At 48.5% G+C, this 15049-nt stretch overlaps 1 protein-coding gene across 1 annotated transcript; it reads right to left on the bottom strand.

Annotated features, from left to right (window-relative positions):
• Positions 1–668: 668 nt before the first annotated feature.
• SALL2 (spalt like transcription factor 2) lies at positions 669–7895 on the bottom strand. Its single transcript, XM_068424782.1, has 3 exons — positions 7800–7895; positions 2863–5460; positions 669–1036 (listed from the first exon to the last, which is right to left on the bottom strand). The coding sequence occupies exons 2-3, from the start codon at positions 5437–5439 to the stop codon at positions 788–790; spliced, it is 2826 nt and encodes a 941-aa protein (XP_068280883.1). The 5' UTR covers positions 5440–5460; positions 7800–7895; the 3' UTR covers positions 669–787.
• Positions 7896–15049: the final 7154 nt, after the last annotated feature.

Genomic DNA, 15049 nt, shown 5'->3' on the forward strand with positions numbered 1-15049 from the left:
TGATTGAGGGCGCCGTGGCGAGGGCGGGCAAATCTCCCGCCGAGCGGTCGTCATGGCAACCGCCGCCATTTTGAGAACGGGCAAATCTCCCGCCGAGCGGTCGCCATGGCAACCGGCGCCATTTTGAGGGCGGTCGCCATGGCAACCGGCGCCATTTTGAGGGCGGGCAAGTCTCCCGCCGAGCGGTCGCCATGGCAACCGGCGCCATTTTGAGGGCGGGCGCCATGGCAACCGGCGCCATTTTGAGGGCGGGCGCCGCGGCAACCGCCGCCATTTTGAGGGCGGGCAAGTCTCCCGCCGTGCGGTCGCCATGGCAACCGCCGCCATTTTGAAAGCTGGCAAGTTTCCCGCCGAGCGGTCGTCATGGCAACCGCCGCCATTTTGAGGGTTGGCTTCGCCCCACGCGGTCGCCATGGCAACCGGCGCCATTTTGAGGGCGGGCGCCGTGACAACCGCCGCCATTTTGAGGTCTGCGCCGCCGCCGCCTGTGCTGAGGGCAGCCCGCCGCCATCTTGAGGCCTGGCAGGGCCCTCTGTGAGGGGGGGCACCCCCTTTTTTTGAGGTAAATCCTCTTTTTTTGAGGTAAACCCTCTTTTTTTTGGGCTCATCCCTCTCAAATCCGCTTCCCCCCGCAATCCCAAGTCAGAGAGAGGAGGCAGAGCCAAGGCGGGGGGGCAGCAAACGGCTTTATTAGGCCTACGCTATGGGGGGGGGGGTGATTTTGGGGTGCAAGGGGGGATTTTGGGGTGCAAAGAGGAGGTTTTGGGTCTTTCACCCACTAATTAAACTATTTCTCCACCTCCTCGTGGGTTCTGGGGCCCCCCTCGCCGTCGGCCGGCCTCCCCCCGTCTTCTTGGGGGGGTGCGGAGGCGGAGGGGGGGGGCGGTGGGGTTTTGGGGAGACCCTCAGGGAATAAAGGGGGTTGTTGATGCTTCCAGAAGGCGACGGGACCCCCCGCGTCCCTCCGGGGGGGTTGGGGGGGTTTGGGTCCGGCGTGGGGGCGGTTGCAGGGGGTCGGGGTCCAGTTTGGGGGGATCTGGGGGGGGGGGAAGAGAAAATGGGGGGGTTTGGGGTCCCCTTGCTTGGGGGGACACCCCAAAAACCCCCTTGGGAGCCCAAAAAACCCTCTTGGGACCCCAAATAAATCCCTTGGGACCCTAAAAAAACCCATTTGTGACCCCAAAAATCCTCTTAATTAGGGGGAAACCCCCCAAAATCCCCTTAATTAGTGGGAAAACCCCCAAATCCCCTTAATTATGTGAACCCCCAAATTCCCCTTAATTAGGCGGAAAACCCCCAAATCCCCTTAATTATGTGGAAGCCCCTTAATTAGGGGGAAAACCCCAAATCCCCTTAATTAGGGGGAAAACCCCAAATCCCCTTAATTACCCAGAACCCCCTTAATTAGGGGGAAAACCCCAAATCCCCTTAATTACCCAGAACCCCCTTAATTAGGGGGAAAACCCCCAAACCCCCTAATTACGTGGAACCCCCAAATCCCCTTAATTAGGAGGAAAACCCCAAATCCCCTTAATTACCCAGAACCCCCTTAATTAGCGGAAAAACCCCAAATCCCCTTAATTATGTGGAACCCACTTAATTAGGGGAAAACCCCAAACCCCCTTAATTACCCGGAACCCCCTTAATTAGCGGAAAAACCCCAAATCCCCTTAATTACCCAGAACCCCCTTAATTAGGGGGAAAACCCCAAATCCCCTTAATTATGTGGAACCCACTTAATTAGAGGGAAAACCCCAAATCCCCTTAATTACCCAGAACCCCCTTAATTAGGGGGAAACCCCCAATCCCCTTAATTAGGAGGAAAACCCCCAATTCCCCTTAATTACCCAGAACTCCCTTAATTAGGAGGAAAACCCCAAATCCCCTTAATTATGTGAACCCCCAAATCCCGTTAATTATGTGGAAGCCCCTTAATTAGGGGGAAAACCCCAAATCCCCTTAATTACCCAGACCCCCCTTAATTAGGGGGAAAACCCCAAATCCCCTTAATTACCCGGAACCCCCTTAATTAGGGGGAAAACCCCAAATCCCCTTAATTATGTGGAACCCCCTTAATTAGGGGAAAACCCCAAATCCCCTTAATTATGTGAACCCCCAAATCCCCTTAATTATGTGGAAGCTCCTTAATTAGGGGGAAAACCCCAAATCCCCTTAATTAGGGGGAAAACGCCAAATCCCCTTAATTACCTGGAACCCATTTAATTAGGGGAAAACCCCAAAACCCCCTAATTACGTGGAACCCCCAAATCCCCTTAATTAGGGGGAAAACCCCAAATCCCCTTAATTACCCGGAACCCCCTTAATTAGGGGGAAACCCCCAATCCCCTTAATTAGGAGGAAAACCCCCAAATCCCCTTAATTACCCAGAACCCCCTTAATTAGCGGAAAAACCCCAAATCCCCTTAATTATGTGGAACCCCCTTAATTAGGGGGAAAACCCCAAATCCCCTTAATTATGTGGAACCCACTTAATTAGGGGGAAAACCCCAAATCCCCTTAATTACCCGGAACCCCCTTAATTAGGGGGAAACCCCCAAATCCCCTTAATTATGTGGAACCCCCTTAATTAGGGGGAAACCCCCAAATCCCCTTAATTATGTGGAAGCCCCTTAATTAGGGGGAAACCCCAAATCCCCTTAATTAGGGGGAAAACCCCAAATCCCCTTAATTATGTGGAACCCACTTAATTAGAGGGAAAACCCCAAATCCCCTTAATTATGTGGAACCCACTTAATTAGGGGGAAAACCCCAAATCCCCTTAATTACCCAGAACCCCCTTAATTAGGGGGAAACCCCAAATCCCCTTAATTAGGGGACCCCAAACCCTTCTCCCCCCCTTACCGGCTCGTTGCCTTCCTCCCCTCCTCCTCCTCCTCCTCCTCCTCCTCCTTCTCCCTCCATCTTGGGGTCCTCCACGGGGTCCTCCATGGTTGGGGGGCGCTCGTGTCCCCCCTCTTCCTCTTCCTCCCCCTCTTCCTCTTCCTCTTCCTCTTCCTCACTTTTGGGGTCCCCTTTGGGGTTTCCCCCCTCCTCTTCCTCCTCTTCCTCCTCCTCTTCCTCCTCCTCGGAGATGTCTTCTCCTCGCCCCGTCCCACCGCTTTGGCCGTCCCCTCTTCTGAGGGTCGCCGCCTCGTTACGTGGGTTCCCCTTCATTAGGTCCCCCCTAATTAGGCTCCCCCTAATTAAGGCCCCGTCGCCGAGCTGCCCCCCCAGGTGGAGGCGAACGTGGTGCTGGAGGTTGAGGGCGTTGGTGAACTTCTTCTGGCACAGGGGACACGAGTTGGGCGGGCCGCCACGGTGGCCACCAAAGTGAGCCCGGAGGTTGCCGCGGGTGCTGAAGCCCCGCCCACACACCTTACACCGGAAGGGCCGCTCGACGCCCCCCCAGATGCCACCACCCGACGTCCCACCACCGCCGTGTTGGCCAAAGTGGAAGCGTAGAGCGCGGGGACAACTCAAGACGCGCCGGCAAACGGGGCACTGGTGACGAGGTGGCTCCGGGGACGATGATGACGATGGGTTGGGGGGGTCGATCTTCTCCACCAGTTGTTGGAGCTTGGACGTCTCCGATGGGGTGGTCTCCAAAAAAAGGGGGGACCCCTTGAAACGGCCGGCGAAGAAGGTCCAACCGGTCGGTTTGCCCGGAGGGGTGTTTTCGTCGCCGCCTTTAGATCTTCCTTCGGTGGCCTTCAAGAGGAGGAGCTTGTGGAAGGAGGTGAGGTGGTGGGTGGTGGCGTTGACCAGTTGGGTGGTGGTGTTGACCAGTTGGGTGGCGGCGTTGGGTTGTTGGGTGGCGGCGTTGGGTTGTTGGGTGGCGGCGTTGACCGGTTGAGTGGCGGCGTTGACCGGTTGGGTGGTTGGGTTGGGTTGTTGGGTGGTGGCATTGGGTTGTTGGGTGGTTGCGTTGAGTTGGGTGGTCATGGTGAGATGTTGGGTGGTCCCAGTGAGTTGCTGGGTGGCCCCAGTGAGTTGCTGGGTGGCCACGTTGACCAGTTGAGTGGTTGTGTTGACCGGTTGAGTGACGCCGGTGAGATGTTGGGTGACGGCGTTGACCGGTTGGGTGGTTGTGTTGAGTTGGGTGGTCCCAGTGAGTTGCTGGGTGGCCCCAGCGAGATGTTGGGTGGCCCCAGCGAGTTGCTGGGTGGTCACGTTGACTTGGTTGGCCGCGGGGAGATGTTGGGTGGCCCCGGCGAGCGGCTGGGTGGGCGCAGAAGGTTGTTGGTTGACCCCAGTGAGATGTTGGTTGACCCCGGTGAGATGTTGGTTGACCCCAGTGGGGTTTTGAGTGGCCACGTTGGGGTTTTGGGTGGCCCCAGTTGGGTTTTGGGTGGCCACGTTGAGGTTTTGGGTGGCCCCAGTGGGGTTTTGAGTGGCCACGTTGAGTTGGGTGGGCGCAGAAGGTTGTTGGTTGACCCCAGTGAGATGTTGGGTGGTTCCAGTAAGATGTTGGGTGGTCCCAGTTGGGTTTTGAGTGGCCACGTTGAGGTTTTGAGTGGCCACGTTGAGTTGGGTGGGCGCAGAAGGTTGTTGGTTGACCCCGGTGAGATGCTGGTTGACCCCAGTTGGGTTTTGAGTGGCCACGTTGACGTTTTGAGTGGCCACGTTGAGTTGGGTGGGCGCAGAAGGTTGTTGGTTGACCCCGGTGAGATGTTGGTTGACCCCAGTGAGATGTTGGGTGGTCCCAGTTGGGTTTTGAGTGGCCACGTTGAGTTGGGTGGACGCAGAAGGTTGTTGGTTGACCCCGGTGAGATGTTGGTTGACCCCGGTGAGATGTTGGGTGGTTCCAGTAAGATTTTGGGTGGCTCCAGCGAGATGTTGGGTGGGCAGCAGATAATCAAGGTGTTGAGGGACGGGGTTGGGGTTCATCTGAACGTGGGGGAACTTCTCGCGGTGCCGGTGGAAGTGGACCTTCAGGTTGCCCCGCGTGGTGAAACGGTTGCCGCAGACGTTACACTTGTAGGGCCGCTCCCCGGTGTGGGACCGCAGGTGGATCTGGCGGGCGCTGTCGCTCCCGAAGGTCTTCCCGCAGAACCCGCACTCGTGACGGGGGTCACCCACCCCCAGCCCGAAGTTCTTGGGGCGCAGGAGGTTGGGTGAAGGTCCACCAGCCAACGTTGGGTAGAAGGTGGTGAGGCCACCACCGAGCGGTTCCGTTTTGAGGGGGAAAAAATGGAAGAAATGGGGTTTTGGGGGGTTGTTTTTTGGGGTGGGAGGGTTGGGGGTGGTCTTGGGGTGGTGGAGGGTCCCCAGGAGGAGGACCTGGCGGCAGATCTCCTCGGTCATCTGCATCTGGTGGAGTTGGCGCTGCTGGAGGACGCGGAGCTCCTCGAGGATCAACGGGAGGTCCAGGGGTGGAGGAGCCCCGGTGGGTGGGGGGGGGGTCTTCGGGGTCCATCTTGGGGGTGGTGGGACCTTCATGGGGGGACGCGGTGGTGGAGCCTGAGGGAGGAGAGAAGGTGACTCCAAAATGAGGGGTTGGAGCCCAAAAAGCTGGTCCGCGACACCCAAAAATCACCGTTATCGCCCCAAATCCACGTTATTTCCCCCAAAATCCACATTTTTCCCCCCAAAATCCAAGTTATCCCCAAAAAATCACCATTTTCCATCACAAAAATCACCATTATCCTCCCAAAATCCCCATTATTTCCCCCAAAATCCCAATTTTTCCCCCAAAATCCCAATTTTTCCCCCAAAATCCCCATTATCCCCCCAAAATCCCCATTATCCCCCCAAAATCCCCATTATCCCCCCAAAATCCCCATTTTCCCTCCCAAAAATCACCATTAACCCCCCAAAATCTGCATTTTTCCCCCAAAATCACCATTTTCCTCACAAAAATCACCATTATCCCCCCAAAATTCCTGTTATTTCCCCCAAAATCCCCATTTTCCCCATAAAATCCCCATTTTTCCCCCAAAATCCCAATTTCCCCCCAAAAAATCCCCGTTATCCCCCAAAAAATCACCATTTTCCATCCCAAAAATCCCCATTTTTCCCCCCAAAATCCCCATTATCCCCCAAAATCCCCATTATCCCCCCAAAAAACCCCATTTTCCCCCCAAAAAACCCATTTTCCCCCCAAAAATACCCATTATTTCCCCCAAAATCCCAATTTTCCCCCCCAAAATCAACATTATCCCCAAAAATCACCATTTTCAATCCCCATTATCTCCCCAAAATCCCAATTTTCCCCAAAAAAATCCCCATTATCCCTCCAAAAATCACCATTTTCTCTCCCAAAATCCCCATTTTTCCCCAAAACCCCCCATTTTTCCCCAAAAATCCCCATTTTTCCCCAAAAATCCCCATTTTTTCCCCAAAAAATCTCCATTATCCCCCAAAATCCCCATTTTCCCTCACAAAAATCACCATTATCCACCAAAAATCCCATTTTTTCCCCCAAAATCCCCTTTATTTCCCCAAAAATCCCCATTATTCCCCCCAAAATCCCCATTAAACCCCAAAATCCCCATTATTCCCCCCCAAAATCCCCATTATTCCCCCCAAAATCCCCATTATTCCCCCAAAATCCCCATTATTCCCCCAAAAATCCACATTTTCCGCTCACAAAAATCCACATTATCCCCCCAAATCCCCATTTTCCCTCCCCAAAATCACCGTTATCCCCCCAAAATCCCCATTTCCCTCCCAAAAATCACCATTATCACCCCAAATCCACGTTATTTCCCCCAAAATCACCATTTTTCCCCCCAAAATCCAAGTTATCCCCAAAAAATCACCATTTTCCCTCACAAAAATCACAATTTCCCCACAAAAATCCCCATTTTTCCCCCAAAATCCCAGTTATTTCGCCCAAAATCCACATTTTCCTCACAAAAATCACCATTATCCCCCAAAATTCCCGTTATTTCCCCCAAAATCCCCATTTTCCCCAAAAAATCCCTGTTATTCCTCCCAAAATCCCCATTTTTCCCCCAAATCCCCATTATCCCCCCCAAAATCCCCATTTTCCCTCCCAAAAATCACCTTTAACCCCCCAAAATCTGCATTTTTCCCCAAAAATCCACATTTTCCTCACAAAAATCACCATTATCCCCCCAAAATTCCCGTTATTTCCCCCAAAATCCCCATTATCCCTCACAAAAATCACCATTTTCCCCCCAAAATCCCCGTTTTTCCCCAAAATCCCCATTATTTCCCCCAAAATCCACCTTATTCCCCCCCAAAATCCCCATTTTTCCCCAAAAATCGCCATTTTCCCTCACAAAAATCACCATTTTCCCCAAAAATCACCATTTTCCATCCCCAAAACCACCATTATCACCCCAAAATCCCCATTTTTCCCCAAAAATCCCCATTTTCCTTCACAAAAATCCCCATTATCCCCAAAAAATCACCATTTTCCCCAAAAAAATCCCCATTAAACCCCAAAATCCCCAATTTTCCCCCCCAAAAATCACCATTAACCCCCCAAACCCCCCTTATCCCCCCCAAACCCCCATTCCTGACCCCAAACCCCCCCTTTTTTCCCCAAAAACCCTTCCCCCCTCCCAAAAACCACCATTATCCCCCCCCCAAACCCTCATTCCTGACCCAAAACCCCCCTTTTTTCCCCCAAAACCATTTCCCGGCCCGCGTAGGCCTCAAGCCCCGGGCTCGCGTAGGCCCCGGGCCCGCGTAAGCCCCGGCCCCGCGTAGGCCCCGGCCCCGAGTAAGCCCCAGGCCCGGGTAGGCCTCAGCCCCGCGCAGGCCCCGGGCTCGCGTAGGCCCCGGCCCCGCGCAGGCCCGCGCAGGCCGCGGGCCCGACCCTCACCCACCTCCCGCCTCGGCCATGGCTGCGGGGGGGTCCCGCGCCCCCCCCCCCTTCCCCGGTGCGGGGAGGAAGAGGAGGGGGATGAAGGCGGAACTGAGGGGGGGGGGGAACCCCCCCCTAAACCGCGACGTAACGGGGTGGGCGCGGCCGGAGTGACGTCACGGGGGGGTGAGGGGGGTTGGGGCCCTGAGGGGGTTTGGCGGTTTCCGCTTCATTTTGGGGTGAAAAAGTTCATTTTTGGGTAAAATACTTAATTTTGGGGTAAAATCCTTAATTTTTAGGGGTTAAATATTTAATTTGGGGGGTTAAATACTGAATTTTGGGGTAAAATACTGAATTTTTGGGGCTAAATACTTAATTTTGGGGGTTAATTATTTAATTTTGGGGTTAAATACTGAATTTTTGGGTAAAATAATTGTTTTCATTTATTTCCTTGATTTTATTCCATTTATTATTTATAGCTAATAATCTGTTGTGTAAAAATAAGAAAAATAATTAAAAATAGTTATAATAATAATTATATATATTGTTATTATATAATATGTATTATAATAATATATAATTAAATTAAAATTAAAAATTAATTAAAATCAATATATATTAATATTAAATGTAATTATTATATTAATACCATAAGAATAAATATCGACCCACACGTATTTCCACTAAAAATAATTAAAACTAAAGGAAATAATGAAATAATTATTTCTGCTAATAATAATAATGAAGCACATATTTCTGCAGCAATAATAATAATAATAATAATAATAATGATAATAAAATATTAGCAGCAGCATTTCTAATAAAATAATAAAAACTAAATATATCTGTTAATAATAATAATAAGTATTTATTACTTAAATAAATAATATAAAAAATAAATAATAATAAATAAATAATAATACTTAAACAATTAAATATTATTATTAGAAATATCTTTTATATATTTTTATTATTATTAATAATAATATAAAATATATAAATTATAAAAATATAAATAATAATAAATAATAAACATGTATAAATATAAAATATATTTATAATAATAAAGATATTTCTAATAATAATAATAATAAAATAAAAATGTTTCTGCTAATAATTATAATAAAAAGTAGAATTCTTTCTAATAATAATAGGAAAAAAGGTAGAATATGTTTCTGTTAATAATAATAAAAACATAATAGCGAGTGTTATTGCTAATAAATATTTCTGATAATAATAATAAAGTAGGTTATATTTTTGCAAAGGAGGAACAATAATAAAATAGCAATTGCTGTTGTTAATAAAATAGATGTATTTCTGCTAATAATAATAATAAAGCTAATAAGAAGAAATTTCTCCAATAAATTAAAATTAATAAAAATAAAATAAGCTAATAATAATAAATTTCTCCAATAAAATAAAATTAATAAAAATAAAATAAAATAAATTAATAAAAATAAAAAATAAAAAATAAAATAAATAATAAAATTCATAAAAATAAATTAATATAACATAAATAAATTAAAATTAAAAAATAAATTGATAAAATAAAATAATATAAAATGATTTCTAATAATAATAATAATAAATAATAATAAATAAACCAGCGCGGATTTCTGCCAGGGTCGAACTAACAAGAACAAAAAGCCATTATTATTAATAATAATAATATTAAAAAATAAGCCAGAAGCGTTTGTGTTAATAATAATAATAAATTAAAACAAAGCAACACCTATTTCTGCTAATAATAGTAATAATAACGGGAAATAAATCGTGCTAATAATAATAATAAAAGAAAGTAAGGTGGGGTGTATTATTGATGACGGTATTAATAATAATAAAAGTAGCACTAATAACAGTAATAGTAATAATAATAGTAGTAATAATATTTTTCTGATAATATATTAATAACAAATTAGTGTTTCCTGTAAAATAATAATAAAGATTAATTAGCAAATAAAAATTAAAAACAATAGACGATAATACGATTTTAAATTTAATAAATATAATAAAATTAATAGAAATAATAAGAAACATAATAAAATTAGTAAAATAATAATAAAATTAATAAAATTAATAAAAATATTGAAAATAATAACATTAATAAAATAATAAACCGAATAAGATTAATAAAAATACTATTAAAGATAATAGAATTAATAAAAATAATTAAAATAATAAAAATAAATATAAAATAATAAAATTAATCGAAAAATAAAACTAATAAATGAAAATAATAAATGTAATAAAACTAATTAATAAAATTAATAGCGATCCCCCGCCGTTACCGGTACCTTCCGGGCCCGCAGCTGCCCCTTTTTCTCTGCTAAACCCGCCCGTTTTGGGACTTCCCCGCGCAGCTGCCGCTACCAAAAATAGCTATTAATAGCCCCGAAACCCCAAAAAGGGCCTTTTCTGCCCCAAAATTAACCCCTGGGCTCATTATTCCGGTTATTAATTACACCTGGTGCTCTCGGCACCTGGAGTTCGGGGCGTAATTACATTTATCCCCTCAATTAGGGTGAAAAATTAAGTCTATTAGGGCTAATAATTAAGTTTACTAGGCCTTATAATTCAATTTTTCCCCCATCCCACCTAAATTAGGGCTAATAACTAGATCATTAGGGCTAATAATGAAGTGTATTAGGGCTTATAATTCAATTTCTCCCCCATCTCTCCTAAATTAGGGATAATAATTAAGTCACTTAGGGCTAATAATTCAATTTCTCCCCCATCCCTCCTAAATTAAGGCTAATAATTAGGTCATTAGGGCTAATAATAAAGCATATTAGGGCTAATAATTCAATTTATCCCCCATCCCACCTATATTAGGGCTAATAATTAAGTCCCTTAGGGCTTATAATTCAATTTATCTCCCATCCCTTCTAAATTAGGGCTAATAATTAGGTCATTAGGGCTAATAACGAAGTGTATTAGGGCTAATAATTCAATTAATCCCCCAGCCCTCCTAAATTAGGGCTAATAATTAGGTCATTAGGGCTAATAATTAAGTCCCTTAGGCCTTACAATTCAATTTTTCCCGCATCCCTGCTAAATTAGGGCTAATAATTAGGTCATTAGGGCTAATAATGAAGTGTATTAAGGCTAATAATTCAATTTATCCCCCATCCCTCCTAAATTAGGGCTAATAATTAGGTCATTAGGGCTAATAATGAAGTGTTTTACGGCTAATAATTCAATTTATCCCCCATCCCTCCTAAATTAGGGCTAATAATTAGGTCATTAGGGCTAATAATGAAGTGTTTTAGGGCTAATAATTCAATTTCTTCCACATCTCTCCTAAATTAGGGCTAATAATTAGGTCATTATGGCTAATAATGAAGCATATTAGGGCTAATAATTCAATTTATCCCCCATCCCTCCTAAATTAGGGCTAATAACTAGGTCATTAGGGCTAATAATGAAGTATTTTAGGGCTTATAATTCAATTTATCTCACATCCCTCCTATATTAGGGCTAATAATTAGGTCATTAGGGCTAATAATGAAGTATTTTAGGGCTAATAATTCAATTTATCCCCCATCCCTCCTGGGATTGGTCAAGATTTGGGGCAAATAGTCGAGATTTAGGGCAAAAATGGTCAAGTTTGGGGGCAAATAGTTGAGATTTGGGGCAAATAATCGAGATTTAGGGTAAAAATGGTCGAGTTTTGGGGCAAATAATCGCGATTTGGGGCAAATAATGGAGTTTTGGGGTCAAAATGGTCGAGTTTTGGGGCAAAAAGTTGAGATTTGGGGCAAAAACTTGAGGTTTGGGGCAAATGGTTGAGATTTTGGGATTCGAGGTGGACATTTCTGGGCTCAGGGTGAGGATTTGGGGGAAGAAAATGGGATTTTGGGGAAAATAATGGGATTTTTGGGAAAAATACTGGGATTTTTCATCAAGGTTTGGGCCAAATGCTCAAGGGTTGGACCATAGAGTCAAGGGTTGGGCCAAGGATCTGGGTTGCCTGAAAGGGTCCAGGCTCAGTGGAAGATCTTCAAGAAGGTTCTGGGACGTGGGACAGGGGTGTTGGGGCACGGTGCTGGGGTCAGGACCACCACCAGGGCCACCACCATAAGCACCACCAGTACCACCAGGAGCAGTTTTCACGCAGTAGTAGGTGGCCGCGTCGTCGGCCCTGAGGCTGCTCATCCGCAGCGTGACCGTGCTCTGGGAGTTGTCCCTCGACATGGTGGCACGGCCCTCGACCGACGGCGCGTAGTAGGTGCTACTACCAGTGTTGTCAATACCCGCGACCCACTCCAGCCCCTTCCCGGGCGCCTGGCGCACCCACAACATGTCTTTGCTGCTGAAATCGAAGCCGGTGGCCTTGCAGACGAGGGTCATTGTCCCCCCGGGTGTCTGGAGGCCACCACCGCTCTCCACCAGCTGCACGGCCGCCCGCAGCCCTGGGGAAGGAGCAAGGACACAATGGAGTCCAAACCTTCACCACATGGCCCAGACCTTGATCCTGTGGCCAAAACCTTGACCATTTGGCCGAACCCTTGACTGTTTGGCCCAAACCTTGACCATTGGGCCCAACCCTTGACCCTATGGCCCAACACTTGATCATATGGGCCAAGCCTTGACCTTCTAGCCCAACCCTTGACCATTTGGCCCAATCCTTGACCCTGGGAGGGCTCCGGCTTCACCTTCAGCAGCTACAACATGGGATGGATGCGCCAGGCGCCCGGGAAGGGGCTGGAGGGGTCGCGGCTATTAGCAGCGATGGTAGTTGGACAGGCTACGCGCCGTCGGTCAAGGGCCGTGCCACCATGTCGAGGGACAACTCCCAGAGCACGGTCACGCTGCGGATGAGCAGCCTCAGGGCCGACGACACGGCCACCTACTACTGCGCGAAACGTGCTTATGCTGATGGTGGTGCTGCTGGTGGTGGCCCCGACCCCGGCACCGTGTCCCCACATCCCCACCCTGTGTCCCAGCATCTGACCATCTGACCAAAACCTTGACGATCTGGCCGAAACCTTGACTAAATGGCCAAAACCTTCACCCTATGGTCCCAACCCTTGACCATTTGACCCAACCCTTGACCATATGCCCCAAACCTTGATGATAAATCCCATTATCTTCCCCCAAATCCCATTATTGAGTCCAAAATCTCATTATTGACCCCAAAATCCCATTATCTTCCCATAAATCCCATCATCTTCCCCCAAACCCTTGCCCCAGCCATCACCACCCCAGCCCCGCATCCCAAAATCCCATTAATGACCCCAAAATCCCATGATCTTCCCCCAAATCCTTACTGGGGTTGTACGATAGTGGGATTTGGGGTCGCAGGGGGGGCATTTGTGGGCTGAGGGCAATGATTTGGGAAGAGAATGGGCAAAAATGGGCAAGGGTTGGGCCATAGGGTCAAGGATTGGGCCAAAAGACCAAGGATTGGACCAGATGGTCAAGGGTTGGGCCACAAGGTCAAGATTTGGGACATCTGGTCAAGATTTGGGGCAAATGTTTGAGGTTTGGGGCAAAAACCGTTGAGATTCGGTGCAGACTGTCGAGATTTGTTGCAAGAGGTCAAGGTTTGGGGCAAATGGTCAAGGTTGGGGCCATAAGGTCAATGTTTGGGGCATATGGTCAAGGGTTGCGTCAACTGGTCAAAGTTTGGGCCAAATGGTCAAGGTTTCAGCCATAGGGTCAAGGGTTGGGTCAAATGGTGAAGGTTTGGACTCCATTGTGTCCTTGCTCCTCCTCCAGGGCTGCGGGCGGCCGTGCAGCTGGTGGAGAGCGGTGGTGGCCTCCAGACACCCGGGGGGACAATGACCCTCGTCTGCAAGGCCACCGGCTTCGATTTCAGCAGCACCTGGATGTTCTGGGTGCGCCAGGCGCCCGGGAAGGGGCTGGAGTACGTCGCGGGTATTAACAAGGATGGTAGTTACACCGAGTACGGGCCGTCGGTGCAGGGCCGTGCCACCATCTCGAGGGACAACTCCCAGAGCACGGTCACGCTGCAGATGAGCAGCCTCAGGGCCGACGACACGGCCACCTACTACTGCGCCAAAAGTGCTGGTGCTGGTCGTCCTGGTGGTGCTTATGGTGCTGGTGCTCCTGCTGGTGGTGGCCTTGACCCCTTCCACCAAGATGACCACTGAGATCCACTCAGATCTTCCACTGAGCCCGGACCCTTTCACCGAGCCCAGACCCTGTCACCCAGCCCAGATTCTTGGACAAAACCTTGACCATCTGGCCCAACCCTTGACCCTTTGGCCCAAACGTTGACCACATGACCCAAACCTTGACCATTTGCACCATCTCTCAACCGTCTGCACCGAATCTCAACGGTTTTTGCCCCAAATCTCAAATATTTGCACCAAATCTTGACACTTTTTGCCCCAAATCCCAACTCTTTGCACCAAATCTCAACCATTTGCCCCAAACCTTGATCATTTGCCCCAGCCCTTGACCATATGCCCCAACCCTTGACCATACGATCCAACCCTTGACCATTTGGTCCCAATCTCAACTGTTTGCCCTGAGCCCAGACTTACTACCAGTGCTGGGGTCGGGGCCACCAGCAGCTTCTTTCTCACAGTAGTAGGTGACCGTGTCATCGGCCCTGAGGCTGCTCACGTGAGCAGCGTGACCGTGCTCTGGGAGTTGTCCCTCGAGATGGTGGCACGGCCCTTGACCGACGGCGCGTAGTAGGTGCTACTACCAGTGTTGCTAATAGTCGCGACCCACTCCAGCCCCTTCCCGGGCACCTGGCGCATCCATCCCATGCCGTGGTTGCTGAAGGTGAAGCCGGTGGCCTTGCAGACGAGGGTCATTGTCCCCCTGGGTGTCTGGAGGCCACCACCGCTCTCCACCAGCTGCACGGCCGCCCGCAGCCCTGGAGGAGGAGGAAGAAGGACACGGTTCAGTCGCCGCCATCATGGTGTCACCATGAGGACACCGGGGGGACATCGGGGTTGGGGGTCCTACCTGGGAGGGCCGCAAGGAAGAGGAGGAAGATGGAAGGTGGAAGGTGGGGCTGATGCGTGATGTGTCCTGCTGGGGGGGTCCTCTCTGCCCAGGGGGGCTCGTGGTGGTCAGAGGGTGCTGGTGACACCCAAGGAGGGTGCGAGGGGACTCAGCTGTGTCCTTGCTCCTCGTTTGCCCCAACCCTTCACCCTTTGGCCCAAACCTTGACCAGTTGGCCCAATCCTTGACCCTGTGAGGGCTTCGTCTTCACCTTCAGCAGCTATGGCATGAATTGGGTGCGCCAGGCGCCCGGGAAGGGGCTGGAGGGGGTCGCCCATATTAACAGTG

Source organism: Nyctibius grandis, unplaced genomic scaffold, assembly GCF_013368605.1.
Source record: "Nyctibius grandis isolate bNycGra1 unplaced genomic scaffold, bNycGra1.pri scaffold_77_arrow_ctg1, whole genome shotgun sequence".
Taxonomy (NCBI): domain Eukaryota; kingdom Metazoa; phylum Chordata; class Aves; order Nyctibiiformes; family Nyctibiidae; genus Nyctibius; species Nyctibius grandis.